The sequence below is a fragment of the Tigriopus californicus genome, chromosome 2 (genome assembly GCF_007210705.1).
Source record: "Tigriopus californicus strain San Diego chromosome 2, Tcal_SD_v2.1, whole genome shotgun sequence".
Taxonomy (NCBI): domain Eukaryota; kingdom Metazoa; phylum Arthropoda; class Copepoda; order Harpacticoida; family Harpacticidae; genus Tigriopus; species Tigriopus californicus.
The window spans coordinates 9,921,769-9,941,779 of NC_081441.1; the positions used below are offsets into that span (position 1 = coordinate 9,921,769).

Below are 20,011 nucleotides of genomic sequence, written 5' to 3' on the forward strand. Positions count from 1 at the left end.
AATGACCAAGCACACTTTCCTGCCTCATGAAAGCTATCGTTTTAGTACTAAAATACTAGCAAAACCACTTGAAAACCACTAGTTCATGGATGGTATATTTCTATATTTGATTGCCAGCGAGTTCCTGAAACGTTATGTTTGACATTGGCACACAAGCTTCATTTTACATTTATCAAATGGAAACACTCCCGTTTTCCATTATGGAATACAGCACGCATCAAGCATCAAAGACTTGCACACGTTACAAAAGCCGGTATTTATTTGACCGTGGAATAAAGCCCGAGCTTTCGTCCCACTTCTTTGTTCCGTCGCATTGTCACAGGTTTTGGAAATGGGTTAAACGTAATGGGTTTAATAGACCCCATGACTGGACCACTCGGGTTCGAGCCTCGCCTTTGCCCTCCACTCGAAACACTTCGGGACATCATCGAGGACCTTCGCGAGCCTTTATCAATCAAATCCATCGACCCTTCGGTAGTCAGGGATTTCTCTAGACTGGGAACATTTTTCTCGCCTTTCTTCCTCAGAATCTTCTCGAGGATCTCCGAGTTCTCTTTGATGATCTGAATGGCTTTTTCGCTATTAGCCGAGTTCACAATCACAGGCTCATATTCATCGATCTCATCGATTCCGTGAATGGCGCGATCAAAGTCTTTCATCAATGCCTCGGCGAATTGTCGATTATCGCAATCGGACTTTAGACTGGCTGAATCCAAATGTTCCAAATCCCTTGGGAGCTCTTCGAGGTCAGTGGCATTCTCGGTCTCGTCATCACTCGCTCCAATAAAATGCTCCGTCGACGAACTCCGTGAAATTCGAGATCCAGGACGTTTGAAACGAGTTACCTCTTCGGTTTTAGCCTTTGGAGCATCGATTTCTGAAACATGTGTGAAGTTTATTTTATTAGGACATAAATACATTTTTATGCCAAAGCTTCGACTGAATATGTGAACTTGGTTTGGTTTAGTCAACCAATAAACCTAACATGCCTATAGTTAATAAATATCGTTCAAAGACAACATCTCTCGTTATTTACTATTCTGCCTTATAACAATATATTTGGTTCCAAAAAATTAGTTCTTCCCTGTTTACGTCAATTACTTTTCACCGGATGACAAGTGATAACACAACTAGACCATGCATAATTTTCATCTACAAATTGGTTATTAATCAAGTTTATGTTTAAATGTTTGGAAACAAAAAAGCAATGAGCCTACAAATATTTCCCTCAAATAACAAACTGAGCCTTCAATCGGCATATCAGATCTCCATGAAAGAAAAGGAACAATTAAAAAAAATACCTACTGGCCGACGAAATGCCCTCTCGAATACTTTTCCTTATAGCCTTTCCCGAAAGTAGGAAGGCCAGTTCTTGATCCATAAATAGCACATTTTCAGCAGGAAAAAAGGCCTTGACTCACCTTGGTTCTCCTCCAGTTTGTCCTCGCTTCCCTTGCTCTCCGGCGAAAACAGTGAATGATGACTACTGCCTTTCTTGCGTCGGGTGGTAGTACTCAATTGGTACCCATTGGGCACCACAATCTCAGGCTGAAACCACAACGTTTTCATTCCATCAATAGCATCAGCAGTCACCTTCATAGCTTCTCAAGAATACCTTCCGAACAAAGACTAGCAGGCAATCTGGCATTCTTTACAAAATAGGTTGTCATACCTGCGGGCACAAAACTTGGGTAGTTTGGCACTTGGAACTGGGTCCATGAGTGTGCCCGATGGGTTTGGCCTTGGGAGCTGGAACTGATCCGGGAATAGGCCCTCGCCTCGGTTTGGTGGTGACCAATGGCTTCTTGCCCAAGAGGAGATGGTTCATGGCAACAGATGTGTTGACATTGGATCCGGTGGGTGGAACAGAACCTCCTTCCGTTGGGAGATGCTTGGTCATTGCACCTAGAAACAAGTTAATAAATCATATCATCAATTAGTGAAAGCCTCTCAGATTTACGTCATTCTGTGTATCTTTTCATGAAGTGCAGGGATAAATTCATTCGAGGATGGTGTTTTGGTAAATAAAATTGAGGCTTTGAAACGTGCCAGTTCATGTTGCTAGGAGAGATTAGTGCCTATAAGAGGTTAAATTTATTTATAAACCGGTGTTTTTATGAAAATAACAAAACGTTGGAAAACACTTGGCACTGATAGACACACTGGAATCAATTGTTGCGTAATCGATTGAAGCCGCATTGAAAGGTGATTTTAAGATTTAATAAAATTAATCTTAGTAAACGAAACAATTTTGTTGCACTTGAGACACGGCAAAACAACTTCAAATACTTCTTCAATACATAGCAAAATATTGAAACAAACAAAAGCTCAACGTTTAATTTGTATGCTCAAGCTTCTCCTAAAAATGCAAATAGAACCTCAATACTTCACACGCATAAGGGCAAATATGTAAAAAAAATCATATTAGCCCAATTCTCTTCACCCTGAGAATTAGATAAAATAAAGTACCCCGAAGAACCGAATTTGATCTAGAAACCTGCGTGGTTTTAGTGGGTAGGGTTATTAATTTGGGGGTGCAAGTTAGGAGACAGCTTCAATGCGTTTGATTTCAAAGACTTTGAGGTAATGAAATACATTGAAACCCTTGGTAATTGCTCCAAACTTTTGCAATATCAGTAAAATGTTGTCTTTTTATGTGGCCCTTTTGCTTTTAAACAGGTTTATATCTTTGCATTTAAGATTTATTTTTCCTGTAAAAATAAATCATTTGGTGCTTTAAAAATTTTTTTAAAGTGATTATTTCTTTCCTTTTTTGCTGACTTCCTTACCGCGCGCTCCTGAGATTGGAATCCCAGCAGTTCAAAACGACAAAAATATTCATCTTACTAAACTTTTACTTATATAACCCTCAACTTGGCCCTCAAAAGCATTTTTTTTCGAGCCCTGGTCATAGCCATTTTTATGATCTTCCTTATCGCTAGTGGGAATGAAATCCACAACACTGCAAAGCAAAAAAGAACTCAATTATCTTATTTAGCTTCAAATTCGAATGATAACTGATAACTTAACGAATTATAATTTGTATGATCGTGAATTTCGTTCAAACACCTCTCCCAAGTCTGACTTCAAACCTGCTGTAAGATCAACCCATTCATTTTCCCCGCGGGAATTTGAGGGAAACAATACAATGCAAAACTTAAAGCATGGATTTGAACTATGATCAAAGAGGCGAAAGGTTCAATATTAGTTTGAAAGGTGACATAACACATGTACATTTTTTTAAAACTATTACCCATGGAGATCTCTCAAATATATTGTAATGTTAATCAAATGTATTACATTATGCAATGGGGGGATATTCGAATAATGTCATATTTGCGTTGTGTCCTTTTGCTAAATGATCACATTAGGTTTTATTAATGTTTAAGATCTGAGAAGGCCAGTTCCTTCAATTTCAAACGTTTTGGGTTATTCACTTTTCAGGATCTTTTGAACCTCCATTAACGGCTCCTTCGAAGACAAACCCAAATATCTAACTGATTTGCAGTGGCATTTCCTTTGACCTTTTGAACTGAAAATGTGTGTGCTAAGTACATATATACTTTAATGATCAAGCACTCACTGCTTAGAATAATTTGGGCTTGTTTCTGTCTTTGTCTCAGTTTAGAGTACTGTTGCTTCAATGCCGATATGTCCACGGTAAGTCGTTCTCGATCCACATTTAGTCCTGAAGGTCCTTTGTTTGGACCCACGTTGGTTAAAGCATTCTTGCTATGAGGTTCTCTCCCTGGCGATTTGGGTGATTTAAACACTGCAGATATGCCAAACGTGGCAGCCACTGCAATCTTCTCCTCATCCTCGTCCATGTTGTCCTCATCATCACTGAAATTATGCAAGCGATGGATCCAAAACTCAGAAGTGAACCACCTCAAGTTATTGAAATATGTTTTTAGCTCTGCCATGGTTCAGAACGGTTTGTGTACTGAGGATACGTGAAAACAGCTCTGGGAGCAATTTGACGGTGACCCCAATCTTTCAGGTGTGCTTGGGTTCAATAAATGCCTGGCTGAATCGTGGAAAATTTCTCACCTGTACAATATTTTCAGGCCCTTTTTAGCCACGGCTATGCCTTGGGACCACGGTGTGATGTTGTAAGTATAGTTTTCTCTCAGTTCGCCAATTTCTGAGAATGGAAATGGTGATATCTCGACCAGGTCCTAAAATGGCGGCAAGAGGTAATATGAATGTGATATGATGAAAGGTCAAACATCTATTTAGTTGTCTCTAGTCTTGTAAGAAGACTTTACCTTCTTCTAACCTTTGAATAATTAACTTGTCCAAATGTGAGCTAAATGTCGCAATTTTAGCGAAAAAAAATTGCGTTGCAAACTGTGGAGTGTTCCACATTTTGATGCAAGAATGTATTTTGATTCCACAGCTTCATTGTGATTGCAAACAATTCATATCAGGAGGATTGAGGACAGGCACAGTTTGTCTTTTGATGGTTTGCCAAGTTCAAATGTCTGGCTTGCATACTTAATAAGTAGACTCTTACAAAATATGTCACTTGCCCGTGTAGCAGAAATTGCTGAAGTTTGACGGTTCGGTTGTGCAAAAGAGCTGAACTGAGGCATTGGCGGGAAAATCGGTTATTGCGACGCTCTCGAATTTCTACTAAACATTTCTTGTCGAAGTCTAAATTGATAAGGTATCCATATACAGGGTGCGAAGGCTTATCTGGCACAAAATGCGCAATTAAAAAAAAATGCGATAAAATAAAAAATAATAAAGTTTTTTGTATAATTTCTTCTTTGGCAACAAAACTAGACATTGTTCTTTAATTTCATTCAAAAAAATCGCCTTTGGCCTCAACAACAGCTTCCAGCCTTGCCCTGAATCTTGAGCAGGCCCTCTGGATATCGTCCCTGTCCATGGAGGTCATCATCTCCTTGACCTTGACCATGACTGATTCAATTGTGTTGTGAGGTTTCTTATTAACATCTTTTTCAACCATGCCCCACACGGTCAAGAGGATTGCAATCTGGACTCCCAGGAGGCCAGAAGTCCTTCTCATAGAATTCTGGCACGTTCTCCTCCAGCCAATTCTGGACTTTATTGGCGTTTGAGCTGATTCAGAAGGCAACTTGCTTTAAGAAATTCTTTCTTTCATCTCCAGTGACAAAAACTGGCCTCTGCGCAGCACATACGATCAGTACCTAATGTCTTCTTTCACAATACGTCGCACTAACCAATCACTCACACCAACTTCTCTTGCAATGGACTGCATGGAGCACCCTGGGCCCTCGTTGATCATGTCCTGGACTCTGGCGATGAAATTAGCGTCTTTCTTGTCACTTCTCACAGCATATTTTTTCCTGGCTGATGCAACACCCTCAGGGTCCTCTTCAAATCGACTCTTGATGTTGTAAACAGTCCTGAGAGGGATGTTGTTGAAGTTGGAAATTTCCTTTTGCGAATTTCCGGCGCGGAGCCCCAATAGTACCACACCTTTGACATCCTGCTCTTTCGACATTACGAATCCAATCAAATTTATTTGTTTACATATAAACCAGTTAAGCTCCATTGCTTTTATGGTATGTTTAACATTTAATTCTATTTAGCCAAATAAGAGTTATAATGTGCAAAAAGCTTTGCAATATAAGCCCTCGCACCCTGTATCGTAATGCAGCATTCCGTTACTCGATTCAACAATGCATCAAAATTCACCTACTGTAATCTGCAAAGTGAATCATTTCTGGAACATATCAAAAATACTACCCGTCAGATGTATTTGGGATTTACACGAATGAAATTAATACCCGCAAATTTTTCGATATGAATCAGATGTCACCTACACATTTTGGCGCAAATAAATTCAAAACATTTTAGTGTCAATTATTAATTAAAGCATTATTTAGGAGAATTGTCGACCCGGGGTCTGTAAAAAGATCGGAAGCTATCCTTCATGCTTTGCCGCGTCATATCCATCTTATTCCATTGTCATTACTCATAACTCATTAGTCATTGCTCCAGTCGAAAAGAGAGTTCATCAACCTCTCTTTTGGTCCCACAAAAAAGTTCAACAAACTCAGCACAAATGTTTATTCGATGTGGAAAAATGTTCAGCCATTGCCCTTAAAAAGACGTATATTACGGTAATTAACAAAACAAATTGCTTGAACTAGAACAAATGGAATTGCTGGGGATCCCAATCCCAATTGCCGTGAGAAAGTCCGCAAAAAGATTCCTCAAACGTTATCCACCTACCTTGGCAAATCAAACCCTTCCCAACAAAAAGCAGTAATACTGTATAAGCTGAATTTGGATTTGACAAGGCGTGGTTCTCGCATGAGGCTCGAGCAAAATATCGAACAAATTCAAGAAAAGAGTCTTGCTGGATCAATCCTCCGTCTTTACAGATACCATAGAATAAGGTAAAGGTCAGCTCTACAAAGTGCTGGTTCCTGCATACACATGGCACAAATCCAATAACATCTCGAGATATGATGTGAAAAGTTCGTTATTGTCGTCAAAAAAACAGGCAAACAGAATTCCATTAAGTAAAACTGATCCTCAACCATGATGAATCGGCTCTTCAGGTGACACGTGAAGCTTTTTGAATGCATTGTAGGATTGTCCATGATCTTCTAGAAATATGGATGTTGAAAGGGCTTCCCAAAAATCGGCCTGCTCTTGGTCTTGAGAGCTTCCCAATTAAATGCAAGTTATCTTAGCTCATTTATTATTAAAGTGGGTCATTTCAAAGTTCAATTGCCGAAAGCTTATGTAGCTGACCAAGAGCAGGCCGAAAATTCAAATGCTATGTTTTAATTACTACGTAACTTTGAATCATCTCCTGAATATTTCATATGACCATGATTTTGGTTTTCGTCGTTTTGACAAGATCCTGTGATCTAATCAAGCGCTGATTTTGAATGAAGTGAATGGTTCAGAATATCCGAAACTTTTACTCCCGTTCGTAGTCCACTTCTCTAGAATCCCATGGATTGCCATTTGATTTTGCTAGCTCGTTAAAATTTGGGTTTCGTGCCTCGACTAGGTCAGTTTTCATGGAGTTAGCCGGCATCCATTTTTTCCTCTATGTCTTATAAGAACATACAAGCAGCTCAAATTCCTTGACCATTGTAGCCTGGGCTTCAAGTATGCGTTCGCCTGATTGCGGATAACTTTTATTTTTGACACAATAATTTTTTTATTGTGGAAGAGCTACCACGATTGGCATTGTGGGTATGCGTCATCAAGTCAAAATGAAAGAAGACAGCCTAAACCACTTAAAGTGTTCATCGAATGTGAGTTATTGTTAGGCTAACTTATCAAAGTCGTAATGCTTCGTAGTATATTTGTTTTGACAAATTGTACAAACCTTATAAACGTGTTTTTATTCAAATAATGACTTGTGCGTTGGACAAGGTTTGTCAAAATAATTATCAGTTAAATTTTTATCCCGTAATTCCCGATCTTAACGCTAGCGCTTTATACCAGGTCCCGATTTGTATACGACGCAGAATAACGAAAACTAGATGCCTCGAAGGATATCTTAAAATAAAGAATGTATACTTAACACGGATCAAAAATCCAAATCTGACATTTGAATTTTGAATTTTTATGACTTGAATCTGAGAATGGTTGCGTTACCTTAACGAGGGTATTCGATTGTTCGGTAGAGAAGTCCAACATTTCTTGTGATAGTTGTCCCATGGCACCGTAAAATTCGTCAGCTGTGGTAACAAGTAATATTCTCCTGCAAAGTAAGCAAAATCAAATCAATCGAATTCAATTCACCTGCCAGCATTGCCAACCACTCATAAAAAATAAAACATTTTTTTTTGTCATGTTTGTGAAACTAGTGTAGGAATTTGCTGGTGTAAAAGTTAAAATTGTACACAGGGCAGTTCCTTGATTTCTGTTCCCTGCTTTTTCAAAAACCTGTTTGACCATGCACATCAATGCAAATGGTGTCAGTACGTAGAATGCCAAGAGCCTAGATCATTTCTAAAAAAAATGTTGTATTATGATATGTAAGCATATGTAATTGGTATATTTAATTCAAATATTTAAATCAAAACTGATGATGAATAAAACGTTGATGTCATTTAAATCTGTCATCATGTCACATCCATAATTGCATAAAGTTACATGAAAATATAAATACAATATTTTTTCCGCGGCATTCTTTTATATTCATTGATAAAAAAAAATACTAAATAAGATTTTAAAATGGGTTGATCAAAAAGAGACGTCTATTGAAAGTAGAGCGTTTACACATCGGGGACTATCGGCATACCCCAGGTGAGGATGATATTATAATAGATAATTGACTAATTTGCATTAAACTTCGCCAGGATATCTCAAGAATACTTTGGTTTCCTCAATATTGACAGCAAAAGCAGGTTTATCGATTGAGTTTAGGGCAATTTTTTGTTTACTACTAGGACAGTAAATAGGGACAACACTGTAATTAAGATAATGTTAACATAATGCCAACACATTGCATTTCTATGAGTTATGAAAACAGAACATTTCATTGCATTAAATGTGGCATAGGATATTTACATATCCACCAAAACCTTACTCTTCCAAGCCTTTCCAAATGGCCAAAGCTGTTCTCAGCAAGACCTCGTTGCCTTCCAACAGAATCAAGTCCCAGACCCGAAGCACCAAATCTCTAGGTAGACACGTCGAGAAAAGGGTCAGAAACCATTGCATTGTAAACACATTGGTCAATGGAGGTTCATAACTTGTGCCTGCAAGGGAAAACGAAAAAGGCAGTGGACTAAGTTAGTTTCAAGAAATGGATTCATTTTTTGATTAATTTTTTTCAAGAACCAAAGCAAATAGTTTATATAACTTTTGTAAGCATATTATTGAGCATATATTTCTCAGGTTCTGGATAAAAGAAAACTTGTTTTCACCAAAAACTGGGCACGAGATAAAGAAATTTGAAATTTCATGGACCTATTGTGCATGGAAGAAAGGAAAAGGCCAAGGACCATGTACTTCAATAAAGATTCGCACCTGCACCACCATCCCGTGCGTCTTCCTGAAGGCTGTCCAAATGCTTGGACAATTTGGGCAATCGCATTTTCAGTAGATCTCGAAAGACTGCCATGTCCACGGAGAGACCTCGCAAGTTGTTGGTGAAGTAACATTCAGGGAGGATGCCTTCAATCATGTATATCATCACCTGCATGCAATAGAAAACAGGTATCAATACAGAAACACCCATTAGGTTGACCCAAACGCTGGATAGGTCACCTTGAGAGCATCCTCTTCAGATTTCTCCATGACCTCGAGAATGATGGCGGCTAACATGTTGAATCCCTGACAATATCCAATGGACTTGTTCCATCTGGCGTAAGCCAACAGGACTCTTTTGAGCATCAATTGATTGTCTTCGGCATTATCGCCACAAAAGAGGCTGCAACCAGTACGATGAAGATCCTGAGGAAGAGAGAGAGAGTGAGACAGGTTGACAGGAATCCCCCTGGATGCCAATCAAACGTCAATGGACACAAACTTACTCTGACAATTTGGAGGCCCAACTCATCGTCATCGGGATTGCTCCATTCATTAAAGCAAAACCTTTCGGCCTTCTTCCAATCCACTCCCCGGGAGGTTAAATACCTCTCCGATAAATTCAACCACAACTAAAAATGGAAGTAGGATATGGAAAAAAATCAGTTTTGTGATCGGAATCATTGTGCTACATTTTAAGTTCGTCCTTTGTTCCAAATGAGCGTGTACCAATGGTCGCATAAGACCTTGCCAATTTGCTAAAAACTAGATATTTCTACTTTGGTACTTGTCCTTTTCCAGGCGAAATGGGAACATTCTTTTACCTTTTTGAACGAGTTTGTTTCGTTCACATTCAATAAATCAGAGAGCACGTCAGAGGGGACAAAATATTTACTTATGCGAAAATATTGGACAACATCTTTAAAGTCCTAAAAATGTCTCATTCGTCCAAATTTATGCGTAATTTTGTGCATCCCATGCATTTTAAGCCATATAATTGTTAAAAAAAGATCCGCAATTTCATGACCTTGATGGTAAAACGTGATGTGCTCAACAGGAAGTGACCTTAAACTTATGAATAATACGACATCCAAAAAGATATATCGCTTCAATCTGAATGTTCATTGAAAAAACTTCTCTTCACTTTGATGGTCTACAATTTTCTTCAACTGCCAACAAACTCTAACTTTCTAAATTCTACGTTTTTAAAATGCAAATTGAACGCATAATCTTCATATTCGTTGTCATGAAAAAGTAAAATAAGCCGATACCTTCAAGCTAAGAATTGAACAAGAAAAAAGAAAGGATGCGGAGAGTTGCAGAGATCCACAGCCTTACCTTTCTCCTAAATTCCAATGGGACGCCCTCCGGCAGCCTTGCAACCATTTTCATGGCATCCTTCCATTGAGCGTAACCAGGATCCCCGGGCAGAGGCTCCAAACTGAAGCGAATGCGAGTGTCTTGACCTGAAAGAGCGACAACAAGAAGAGCGGATCAAGTCTCGTGGGAACAGAGGCAATGTGGCTTGGATGGCCTTTAAGCACATGCGAAAGGGACAATGCATGACATGTCTTATTTTGAGGTGAAGAGTGACATATGAAATACTGGAAAACAATGGTTGCAGTTTCAAGCTCTAGAGGAGAGGGTAGGTCGGCAGTGATGAATATCTCGACTCGACTGGAAACTGGAACGTAAGGATTTTTCATACTGGGTCACTAAAGGCGTATTTATTTGTTTGTGCGGGAGCCAGATGGGAGCTCTGCCGCTCGGCTTGTTCTTTGATGGTGGGTGTTTCAATATAGGGATATTACCGCTTTGCCATTGAAGCCCATATCAGTTATGAATTCACCTTTGAAAATGACCGCTTTACAACTTACAGGTAACTTGCCCGAGAAATCCCTCTTTTTAGGTAAAAAAAAAAACAGAAACATGGCCCAGATTAATAGGTATAAGTTTGATTAATTCAACTGGTGAGTGGGATCATATCACAGTGCTTGAATGCCATTTCCTTTCGTTTTAGCTAAATATTTGGCAGATTTCCTTCAAGCCGTGAAGACGACTTAACGAATGTACGACCCAATATCAGGCAAAGTCATCAAGAGGTTTGGGTAGGCTTTTACTACTACTTGCGTGGGTTTCAAACAAGTCAGGTTCAAATCAAAGGATTTTGAGGACTCAAAAGTCTCCGTCTTTTCAACTACTTACTCTGAAATACTCTTGAAACTTTTTTACTTATATCACTTTATATAGTTATCTTTTTGACGGTAAATCCAAAACGAGCAAAATATCACGAAAGTTCATTAAGAGGTTTAGGTTGGCTTTTGCTACTACTTGCGTGGGTCTCAAACAAGCCAGGTTCAATATCAAAGGATTTTTAAGACTCAAAAGTCTCCGTCTTTTCAACTAGTATTTGCTCTGAAATACGCTTGAAACTTTTTTACCTATACCACTTTCTATAGATATCTGTTTGAAGGTAAATCCAAAAAGAGCAAAATATTGCCTTAAAATCGATATGCGTATACATAAAACTTCTTTTATTTTCCTTTCTATTTAAATAAATTTAGCTGTGTCTCCAAAATGGACCATACACTTTGCTCTAAAGTAATTAATCAAGCCAAGTTAATTGTGATTATTTAAAAACCGACCCAGTTTTAAATCAATGATGCCCATCGCTGGTCCCTTGTAACCTAAAACAAAAATGATACTTGCATGTGAAGTGGCTTTACTTTATTTTTTTTTTACAAAATCGTTAATTCACCAGCTGGAGACTTTGCATGCCACTAGGTTTGCAGGTTGGTTAAGAATGCACAACTTTGTAATGTTGTAGAAAACATCTTAAATCATAAAAATATTACGAAGGTTGCGAATGTTCATTCAAATATGTTTGGCCCTACTTTACTGCATATTACAAAAAAAATGGTTTACTTAATGGCTCATAAATTGACAGAAACAATTGCTTTATACTTGTGCAGTCTCTTGTTCATGCTTGAAATCTAGAAGCTAACGAGAAATGTTGCATAGTTAAATGATATGCAACATCTTCCATATAGTTTCTCCGAAATTTTCCATAGAACTCCCAAAAAAGTAAAAATATTATTCTATTTTCGAAAAGAGCAAACATGTTTTCTCGACTCCTTGATATGACACCAAGAAATCGGATATTTTCAGGCTTCAGTTTTAGAACTTGTAAACGTAATAGCGGTCAAACCAAACATTTGATTTTTGTGTTCGAAGGTTGAAATTTTTTGAAAGCTTGATTCCCTAAACTTGCAATACATAGATACTGCAATAGGAGTTATCACAGACATATTAGTGCGGTAACAACAAAAACAACAGCCAAAACATGAGCATTTAAATGATGAAGTGATGAGTAAGATCACGGACTTCTAGAGATATGAACTGCAAACGGAAGCAAAAATATCCGATCTCCTAAACCGCTCATCTTATTCCAAATAAGCACTTGATACGACCACAAGATCTTATTGAATAGATGAACTCAGCCAAGTTTGAGCCCAAACCTATGCTTAGGGAACTCAGGAGACATGTTCAAAGCTATGTTGTAAACGCTACATAAAATTCGAATTTTCGGCCTGCTCTTGGTCAGTTACAGAAGCTTTTGACAACATAACTTTGAAACGATCCACTTTACAAGTAAATGATATAAGAATGACCTACCTTTAATTGAAGAGATCTACGTTTCTTACTTTCTTACTTGATTTCGAACAATGGCTCAGAGTGGCTATGACCCAGAGCAGGCCGATTTGCCGGGAATCTCGTTCGCAGTCCATATTTCTAGAAGTCCGTGGTTAGATCAAGGACACTAAAGCTTTTCAGAGTCCCTGGGTAGAGCAAGGTGGTCATGTTTAGCTTAAAATTTATATAAAAGATAAGTTAAATTAAAATTACCTGAAAGACTTGAATGCCACTGCTACAGGGTGGAAAGAAATTAAGGGCCGCTCTTTGTCGCTTCTGAAAATCCTACCCCCTAACTCAAATAATGATTTGATCAGATTGAATCTCCAGTTTTCATTAAAAGGGATTATTGAAAAACCTAACACCATACCACGAATGATCCAATTTTACTCCAAAGGAGATTGGTAGCCTTCTGATGTTTAGCCACCTAAAGATTGAGTCTTGAAAATCCAGATTTCGGCCATCGGTCCAGTCTGTTCTAAAAGGATTTATTGCATTTCCATGAGGGTCTCGACTTTCCAATGGTTTGAGGATGAACACTGAAAGGCTCACCAACGTTCCTTTGTCTTTGCCGGCCTTCAGGATGCCCTTAGCCTTGGTTCTGACCTTCACACTGCGCTCACTTGAATTTTCAGACATTGTTTTGACGGCACTCTATCAGAGGGCTACCCATCGCCTCCAGGATAACGTTGAACCATTTGTAATATGTCATCAGGTTCTTAACAATTCCTCTTAATGAATGCTTGTGGTTTAATGTCAAAAAAATCTTTGAGGAGGGAGAAATGTTGTAAAAAACAGCCATGGAGGCCCTTAATTTCTTTACACCCTGTACGCCCTAGGAAATCGGCATGTAGGAACTGCTACTCTACTAAGTAACCGAAACATATGATTGGATGCATCTAAGAATAAGTTGAATATCCTAAATTAGTCACCCTTTCGATAATTCAGAACTCGATCTTGATTTTCAATTGTCTTCAAAGACAATGATGATTTAGACAAATGGTTGCTGAGAACCTTTTTATTCATAATGGCATTTCCATTTCGTCTTCAGCGCTCTGTTACGTGTCAAGTATGGGAATAACACTAGAAGAAACTCGAAAAGAAAAAAAAGTTTCGGTTTTCATCGCGGCTCGTCGATCCTATTTTCATACCGAACTTGACATTCATTTAGTACGACCTATAACATTCCGTTCCCATTTAATGGCCATTGAGAAGTGCCATAAAACTATGGAACAGGACCTTTCAGTCCGATTGCATTAAAAGAACGCTACAAAAATGGAAAAGAGAAACATTTGTCCCTGATTCCTCTGTATCAACCCGCTTAGTTTTCATTATCGATCGCTTACCGGCTTTCACAGCGGCCTCAACCCCATTCTGAACGCCAGATTTGAGGCTCTTGAAAAGGTTATTCACGATTTTAGTCTCCAAAGGCTTCTTATTTGAGGTAGAGCGAGCTCTTCGAGTTTCTTCTGTCATCTTCATGACCCCAAGGTACATTAGCACGGACTATCAGATGTTCCAAACATCTCATGGCACAGTTTCATAAATATAACCACGGACCTAAGAATGGCCTCATGGCCTTCACTAGATTTCAGGAACCGATTCCTCGTGACAATGGCCGATGTCTTGGGCCATCCCTGGAGATTAACCAAGACACTTGGGATCCATCTGTCAATGATTCCAGCCTATGTACGGGAACAAAAGTCTCTCTACTCGATCCGAGCTCTCTACTGCAACTGGTTCCAAATTCAAGGACCAACATACTGTGCTGAGAAGAGTGAAGCTTCATCCCGCTCTCAGCCAGACTTGATACGATTTCTCTGAAAACGCAGGTCCAACGAGAGGAAGGAAATTCCCCGGTTGTCCTTGTTCCAAATGAACCAGTTTAGCAGTTGAACTGCCGTCTTCTCACCATCGCATTCAGGAGCCTGCTTGATGACGTAGGTTCTCTTCTTTCTTTCTGCTATGGTCTGTCGGAGTACTTCCTCGCTCGATTTGTGCACCTTAAGACTCTGAGCCTGAAGGCTGTGTTCCGTATTATCGCATAGCACTTGGTCCATTGGAACAGTCAGCTGTTGTTGGTTCCTGTGCATATCAGTAGGAAAATGACGTCTCTGCCCGACCTCGTACAAATAGCATTTCTCAATATGCAGAACAAAGGAGGGTTATCTATTGGTTAGAATCTGTTTTTCTTATAAGGGGAGGGGTTGTGAAGACGAATTGAGGAAATCTTATATTAGTTTCCAACATTTTGTGTCAATTGGTTAAGCGAGTAAGATGTGGGAACGGCCTTGTGCTTGTTAAAGTTCTAGATCGAGCATTTCCTGCTCTTGATCTTACTTGAATTGCAATTAGATAATTCAAAAATAATGTGTTTTGAGAAAGATGTTTTAATCAACGGTCATGGGTAGGGTTGAGCCAAAGTTGCAAAATGGAGGTGTTGCATTTTTTCAGAACAACTAGAACATTTCGTGACAGTTTTTTTTGCATTTTTGCTAGCTACACAGCACTTTTCATTTAAGTTAGAAGGCAAATTCAAACATGAACTTTACTATGTGCAACATTGATCCACTGTTTTGATTTGTTGGATACATCTGATAGGCTTCGATCATGTTATTTTTTGTGGAAATCTAAAGAAACGTAAAAGAAATCCTAAAGTATTTTATTTATGAAATCAATTTCTGGGAGATCAATATGAATAAACACTGCATGTGTAAAGGGTTGCTCAGGATACTACCTATGATTGCATGAAAAAATACACCTGGGGGTAAAACTATTTTCGAAAGATAGAAATAGTTGTAAATTCCGGAGGAGGATGCAAACACATTTTTGTTTAGATTTGGATTAATTTGACAAACCTTTCATTTTCGGAAGCCGAAAATTTGTCAAAATTTTTATAGTACTTCAAAATATTGTCAATTCAATAAATAGAAAAGACCACTGCAGACAGGGTGGACAATTTTGAGAATCAGCTTGACTTTTGGCCAACAAGTCAACAAACGTGTCCAGAAGTGTGTCCAAAAGTGGACAAAAGTGGGCAGAATTGTCCAAATAGGAGTTAACAAGCACAAACTGGTAAACCCTAAATCATATTATTTCTTTACATAACCTAGATGTTAACCAGGAAATAGAATCAGTAATTAATACAATCTAAGCTTTTCTAATGTACATAAATATGAAATACCAACTAGCCTTTGTAGAAAAAAGACATATCATTTCACTAACGATTTTAATTTCTAATATATAGACTAAAATGAGTTTTTGAGATCTCAATTCATTATCTTGATACAATACAGCTTTGTAAAGTCAACATAAATATCATGAATATATTTTGAATTTTAAAAAGCCAAAGCTACACTACAATCAGGGCATTTAGTGGCTGAGTAATCTTAACTAAAATTAAGTCTTGATTTGAAAAAATCTTAGCAGCAGTATATCAAATATCTAATCATGTTTTTTTTTTATATTTTTAAGGAGTATATGAATTACACTTATATCATACATGTAAAAACTAAGATGTATGTTTCTTTAAAAAAGCCATTCTTCTCATTTACTGACATCAAACGCATCTTTAAAAGTTGAAAAATATACCTAACAATATATATAAAGTAAAAGTGCAAAGTGCAGAAGTATTCTTACAAAAAAGTTAATAATGTTGAATAAATTAAGCTATTAAACCAGAATATAATATCTAGCTATTCAAGTTTTCGCATGCCTTGCACCAGCTGTATTCTGCAAGTGGACACTTTGCTCCTTGCTTGCTGTCCAAGATAAGATAAAAAAGTTAAGAACCTGTCTTTCAAATATCTTTTTTTGGGTATGTTAGAGGTAAATGGCAGAGGTTTTCAAGACTTATTTTGCTTTTGGAACCATCAATGATAAATTTTTGAAGTTAAAGACAGGTTTCATGTAGAATTTCCTTCAGACTTGTAGTTTTAAAGGTTCGTATTTTTGGACATTTTTGTCCACTTTAGTCCACTTTAGTCCACCCTTCTTTTTGGACACTTTTGGACAAGGGTGGACAAAAGTGTTCAAAAATGAAATGCCCACCCTGCACAATCCACGGACCGACATAAATTCAGTTTATATCTAAACATCAACTTTGGTAAAATCCTTGAGAAACCATTTCAATCCCCTTCAAGTGATGGTCAAGGTCAGGTTCGTTGCCTTTTCCTAATCAATATTCATTCGAAATTGTTATTCTTGTATTCCCAAGCTATATCTTGAGTCAGACACCTGACGAGGTAAGCCTATAAATGAGCAAACCTCTCAACGAGAGCATTGTGCTCCATGAAAATAACGCCCACTCAGTGCCTTACTTCGTTTTTGGCTGGATGCTTGAAGAATGGCAGTAATGAGATTACTCTCTCGTTCTCGTCTCCGTCTGAATCGATCTCGACGCTTCACTTGCCGAGTCAATTGGCTCATGCAATACTGGATTTGCGTCTCCAAACGACGAACCTCATGCCGGAGCTCACTTGCACCTGAGGAGATAAAAAACGTGGTGAGAAACATAACTACGCACATGAAAATACTTTAATGGGACAACTTAGTGGATTGATCAAAAAAATTGTTCCTCTTGATTGAGGATTATTTTTCTACATATACAGAATTGAGAGGAGATTGAAAAGAGAAGTAGAACAGAGTGCTCAATTATAGGCTTGCAATGAATGAAAATATAGTTATCAAAAGGAATGGGAGAGTATGATATAAAGAGATGCAATAATCGTAAGTATTAGCGCAATTTTCTACCTTGATGGGGGTCGTTGTTTTTTTTTCTTATCAGAATGCAAAATGTTTCGCCCTTTTTGGGGCTTGTTATGCTTTTACTGATCAAGATGCAAATAAACATGGTTATTCTAATTGGTAGTTTATTCCTATAATGGGCCGTGCTGAAGAAGTGGTGAATTGAGTTTTTTTGTGATAAAAACAAACGGCTTTATCACAATAGATCAAACTTGCCTCCAAGCACTTTTTTACCATTGATTATTTGCCGAGCAACCTTTTTTTTCAGCAAAAGGCAGAATTTAAAAAATCTGAACCCTTTTAAGACCAATTCTCATTGGTCGTTCTCAGTCGTTTTTCAACCAAAAAATGGGATTGCAGTTTCTGTACATTTGGCAAAAGTGAGTCATTCATTACACAAACATTATCCGAATAAACCAAAGAAACTCACATTGTTCAGTAATTTTTGTGAAAAATTAAAAAAAAAGGCCTTACTTTGAAGGCCTTACTTTGATTCTTTTTGATTTGACTGTCAAATCCTGAACATGACAAATGCCAATTTTAGATTATAAAGTGCGAAATCGAGACATTTATTGTTTCGAGTAGTCCGGAAGGTCAAATTCTCAAACACCAGAGTTAAAAGCTCTTTTTTATACAACAATCTGCTTTCACCACTCTTTCCAGATCCTCGCAGTCTATCTTAAGGAATGATCTCTTGAAGTCATTTGTTGTCCCCTTGTACATCAAACCTCATTCCACCCGTGAGAAGAAGCGACAAACTGAAATAAATAAGCCTTAAAATCATTCAGAACGAACCTCTTTCCTTGAGCTTTTGTCTTCTTTGACTATCTCGTCGTTGCAAGGACGAGTTAGTGGGAGGAACAGTAATCATGATGCTATGTCGTCGGCCGTTAACATTTTCTGATGTCGTAGAATACTCCGTCCAGCAATCCGAATCCGGACTTCCGCTCTGAGAAGCCCGCGAACGCGACGAGGATCCACCAAATGATCTGGATCGGGATGACGAGTCATCGCCAAAGCGAGCGTAGATCTCGCTGAGCAACTCGTCCACCAGACTCGGGGTTCTAACCCTTTCCCAATTGCACTTTTTAAAGATATTTTCGGGGGCTTGGGATCTGCCCGGAACTCTTTCCTTGAACATATCGCCGCCTTCTTCATCCTCTTCAGTCGAAGTGATCCACCGTCTAGAAAGGGCCTTGGATTCCTTCATTCGACTAGGTTCAGTTTCAGATGAGAATCCGGATGAGAGAGTCATGCAAAGACTTCTGGACCTCACAGCCCCTTGCACCACGGTCATGGGAAATTGCTTGTTAAAGTCCACAAACTCATTGACGGGTGTGTTGCACTCATTATCGCCATTCAAGTTGACCTCTTCGAAGCCACCATCGTCGCAGGTGTCTTGCCGAAAAATGGGTAGTGATGTCGGAATCTGGCTCATGTCTCCGAATTCAACTTCCACCCCTTGGATTAGTCATCAACACTGATTGATGACAGAACGAACGAACGATCACCTAGGCCTTCCTGGATCTCAACTGGCAGAAAAAAGCCCTCAGCTCTGTATAACATGGAAATCACCGAGTCAGTCCGTGTCAGTTGGGAGACACGGATGGAGGAAGAGAGCCCACCAACTGTGAACCCTGGCAAAAGCCACAAGTGTACAAGTGTCGTTCGAATGGATGATATGCTATAGACGCTTATTACGGGTGCTTCAAGCCCTGAGAAAAATAAAACAGTGGCGTCAATGGAACTCATCTGAATGCCGGTGGATATCTTGATTCTTGATTCATTTCCTGACTCACGGACAACCGAAAAAAGGGGGAAGAAATCAAAGGCTACGTACGAACTGCTAGAAATATGGACGGTGAACGAGCTTCCCACCAAAGTCTTTGCAGCTCTGAGCCAGTTTTCGAATTAAAGTAATAAAATATGAAACGTAGGTCTCCTCAGTTAAAGGTAGGCCATTTTTATATTATTTATTTGCAAAGTGATTCGTTTCAAAGTGATGTTGTTAAAGGCTTCTGTAGCTAAGCAAGAACAAGCCGAAAATCCAAATTTTATGTAGTAGTGTTTAATACATAACTTTGGACGTATCTCCTGAGTTCCCTAATGATAGTTTTGGGCTCAAACTTGGCCAAGTTCATCTATTCTTTAAGATCTTTTGGCCGTGTGAAGTGCTTATTTGGAATAAAGTCAACGGTCTAGGGAATAAGAGATTTTCGCAGTCCACATCTCCAGAAGTCTGTGCAAAAGCCTAAGTTTTGATTTGCACGACTCCCATGCCTTCCAAAGGCATGAAATTATAATTTTTGGGGGGTCTGGAGATGAAAAACGGGTTGAAAAAACTCTTCGGTCGATCAATTGTTGGAAATTGAAGTTGGAGGTTGCAGGCAAATGAGTCATACTTTCAACTTTGCACACTCAAGTGTGCAAAATTCTTTTTGAAGCCAATGCAACCATAATTTGAATGATGATAGTTGTCCATGAATTGAGGACAAGGTCTTATGTGTTAATTTTTCAATGAAGTACAATCTGCTTTCCAAGGTTCGTTACGATAAGAGATATATTAGATTGGCCA

At 38.6% G+C, this 20,011-nt stretch overlaps 1 protein-coding gene across 1 annotated transcript; it reads right to left on the minus strand.

The window, feature by feature from the left end:
- Window positions 1-82: 82 nt before the first annotated feature.
- LOC131890571 (TBC1 domain family member 30-like) lies at window positions 83-18,953 on the minus strand. The gene is made up of 13 exons (XM_059239945.1): window positions 18,232-18,953; window positions 17,010-17,174; window positions 10,336-10,463; window positions 9,504-9,629; window positions 9,238-9,423; window positions 8,998-9,166; window positions 8,555-8,726; window positions 7,618-7,723; window positions 4,051-4,178; window positions 3,584-3,843; window positions 1,673-1,905; window positions 1,422-1,548; window positions 83-877 (listed from the first exon to the last, which is right to left on the minus strand). The coding sequence occupies exons 1-13, from the start codon at window positions 18,872-18,874 to the stop codon at window positions 258-260; spliced, it is 3,063 nt and encodes a 1,020-aa protein (XP_059095928.1). The 5' UTR covers window positions 18,875-18,953; the 3' UTR covers window positions 83-257.
- Between the last annotated feature and the right edge of the window lie 1,058 nt (window positions 18,954-20,011).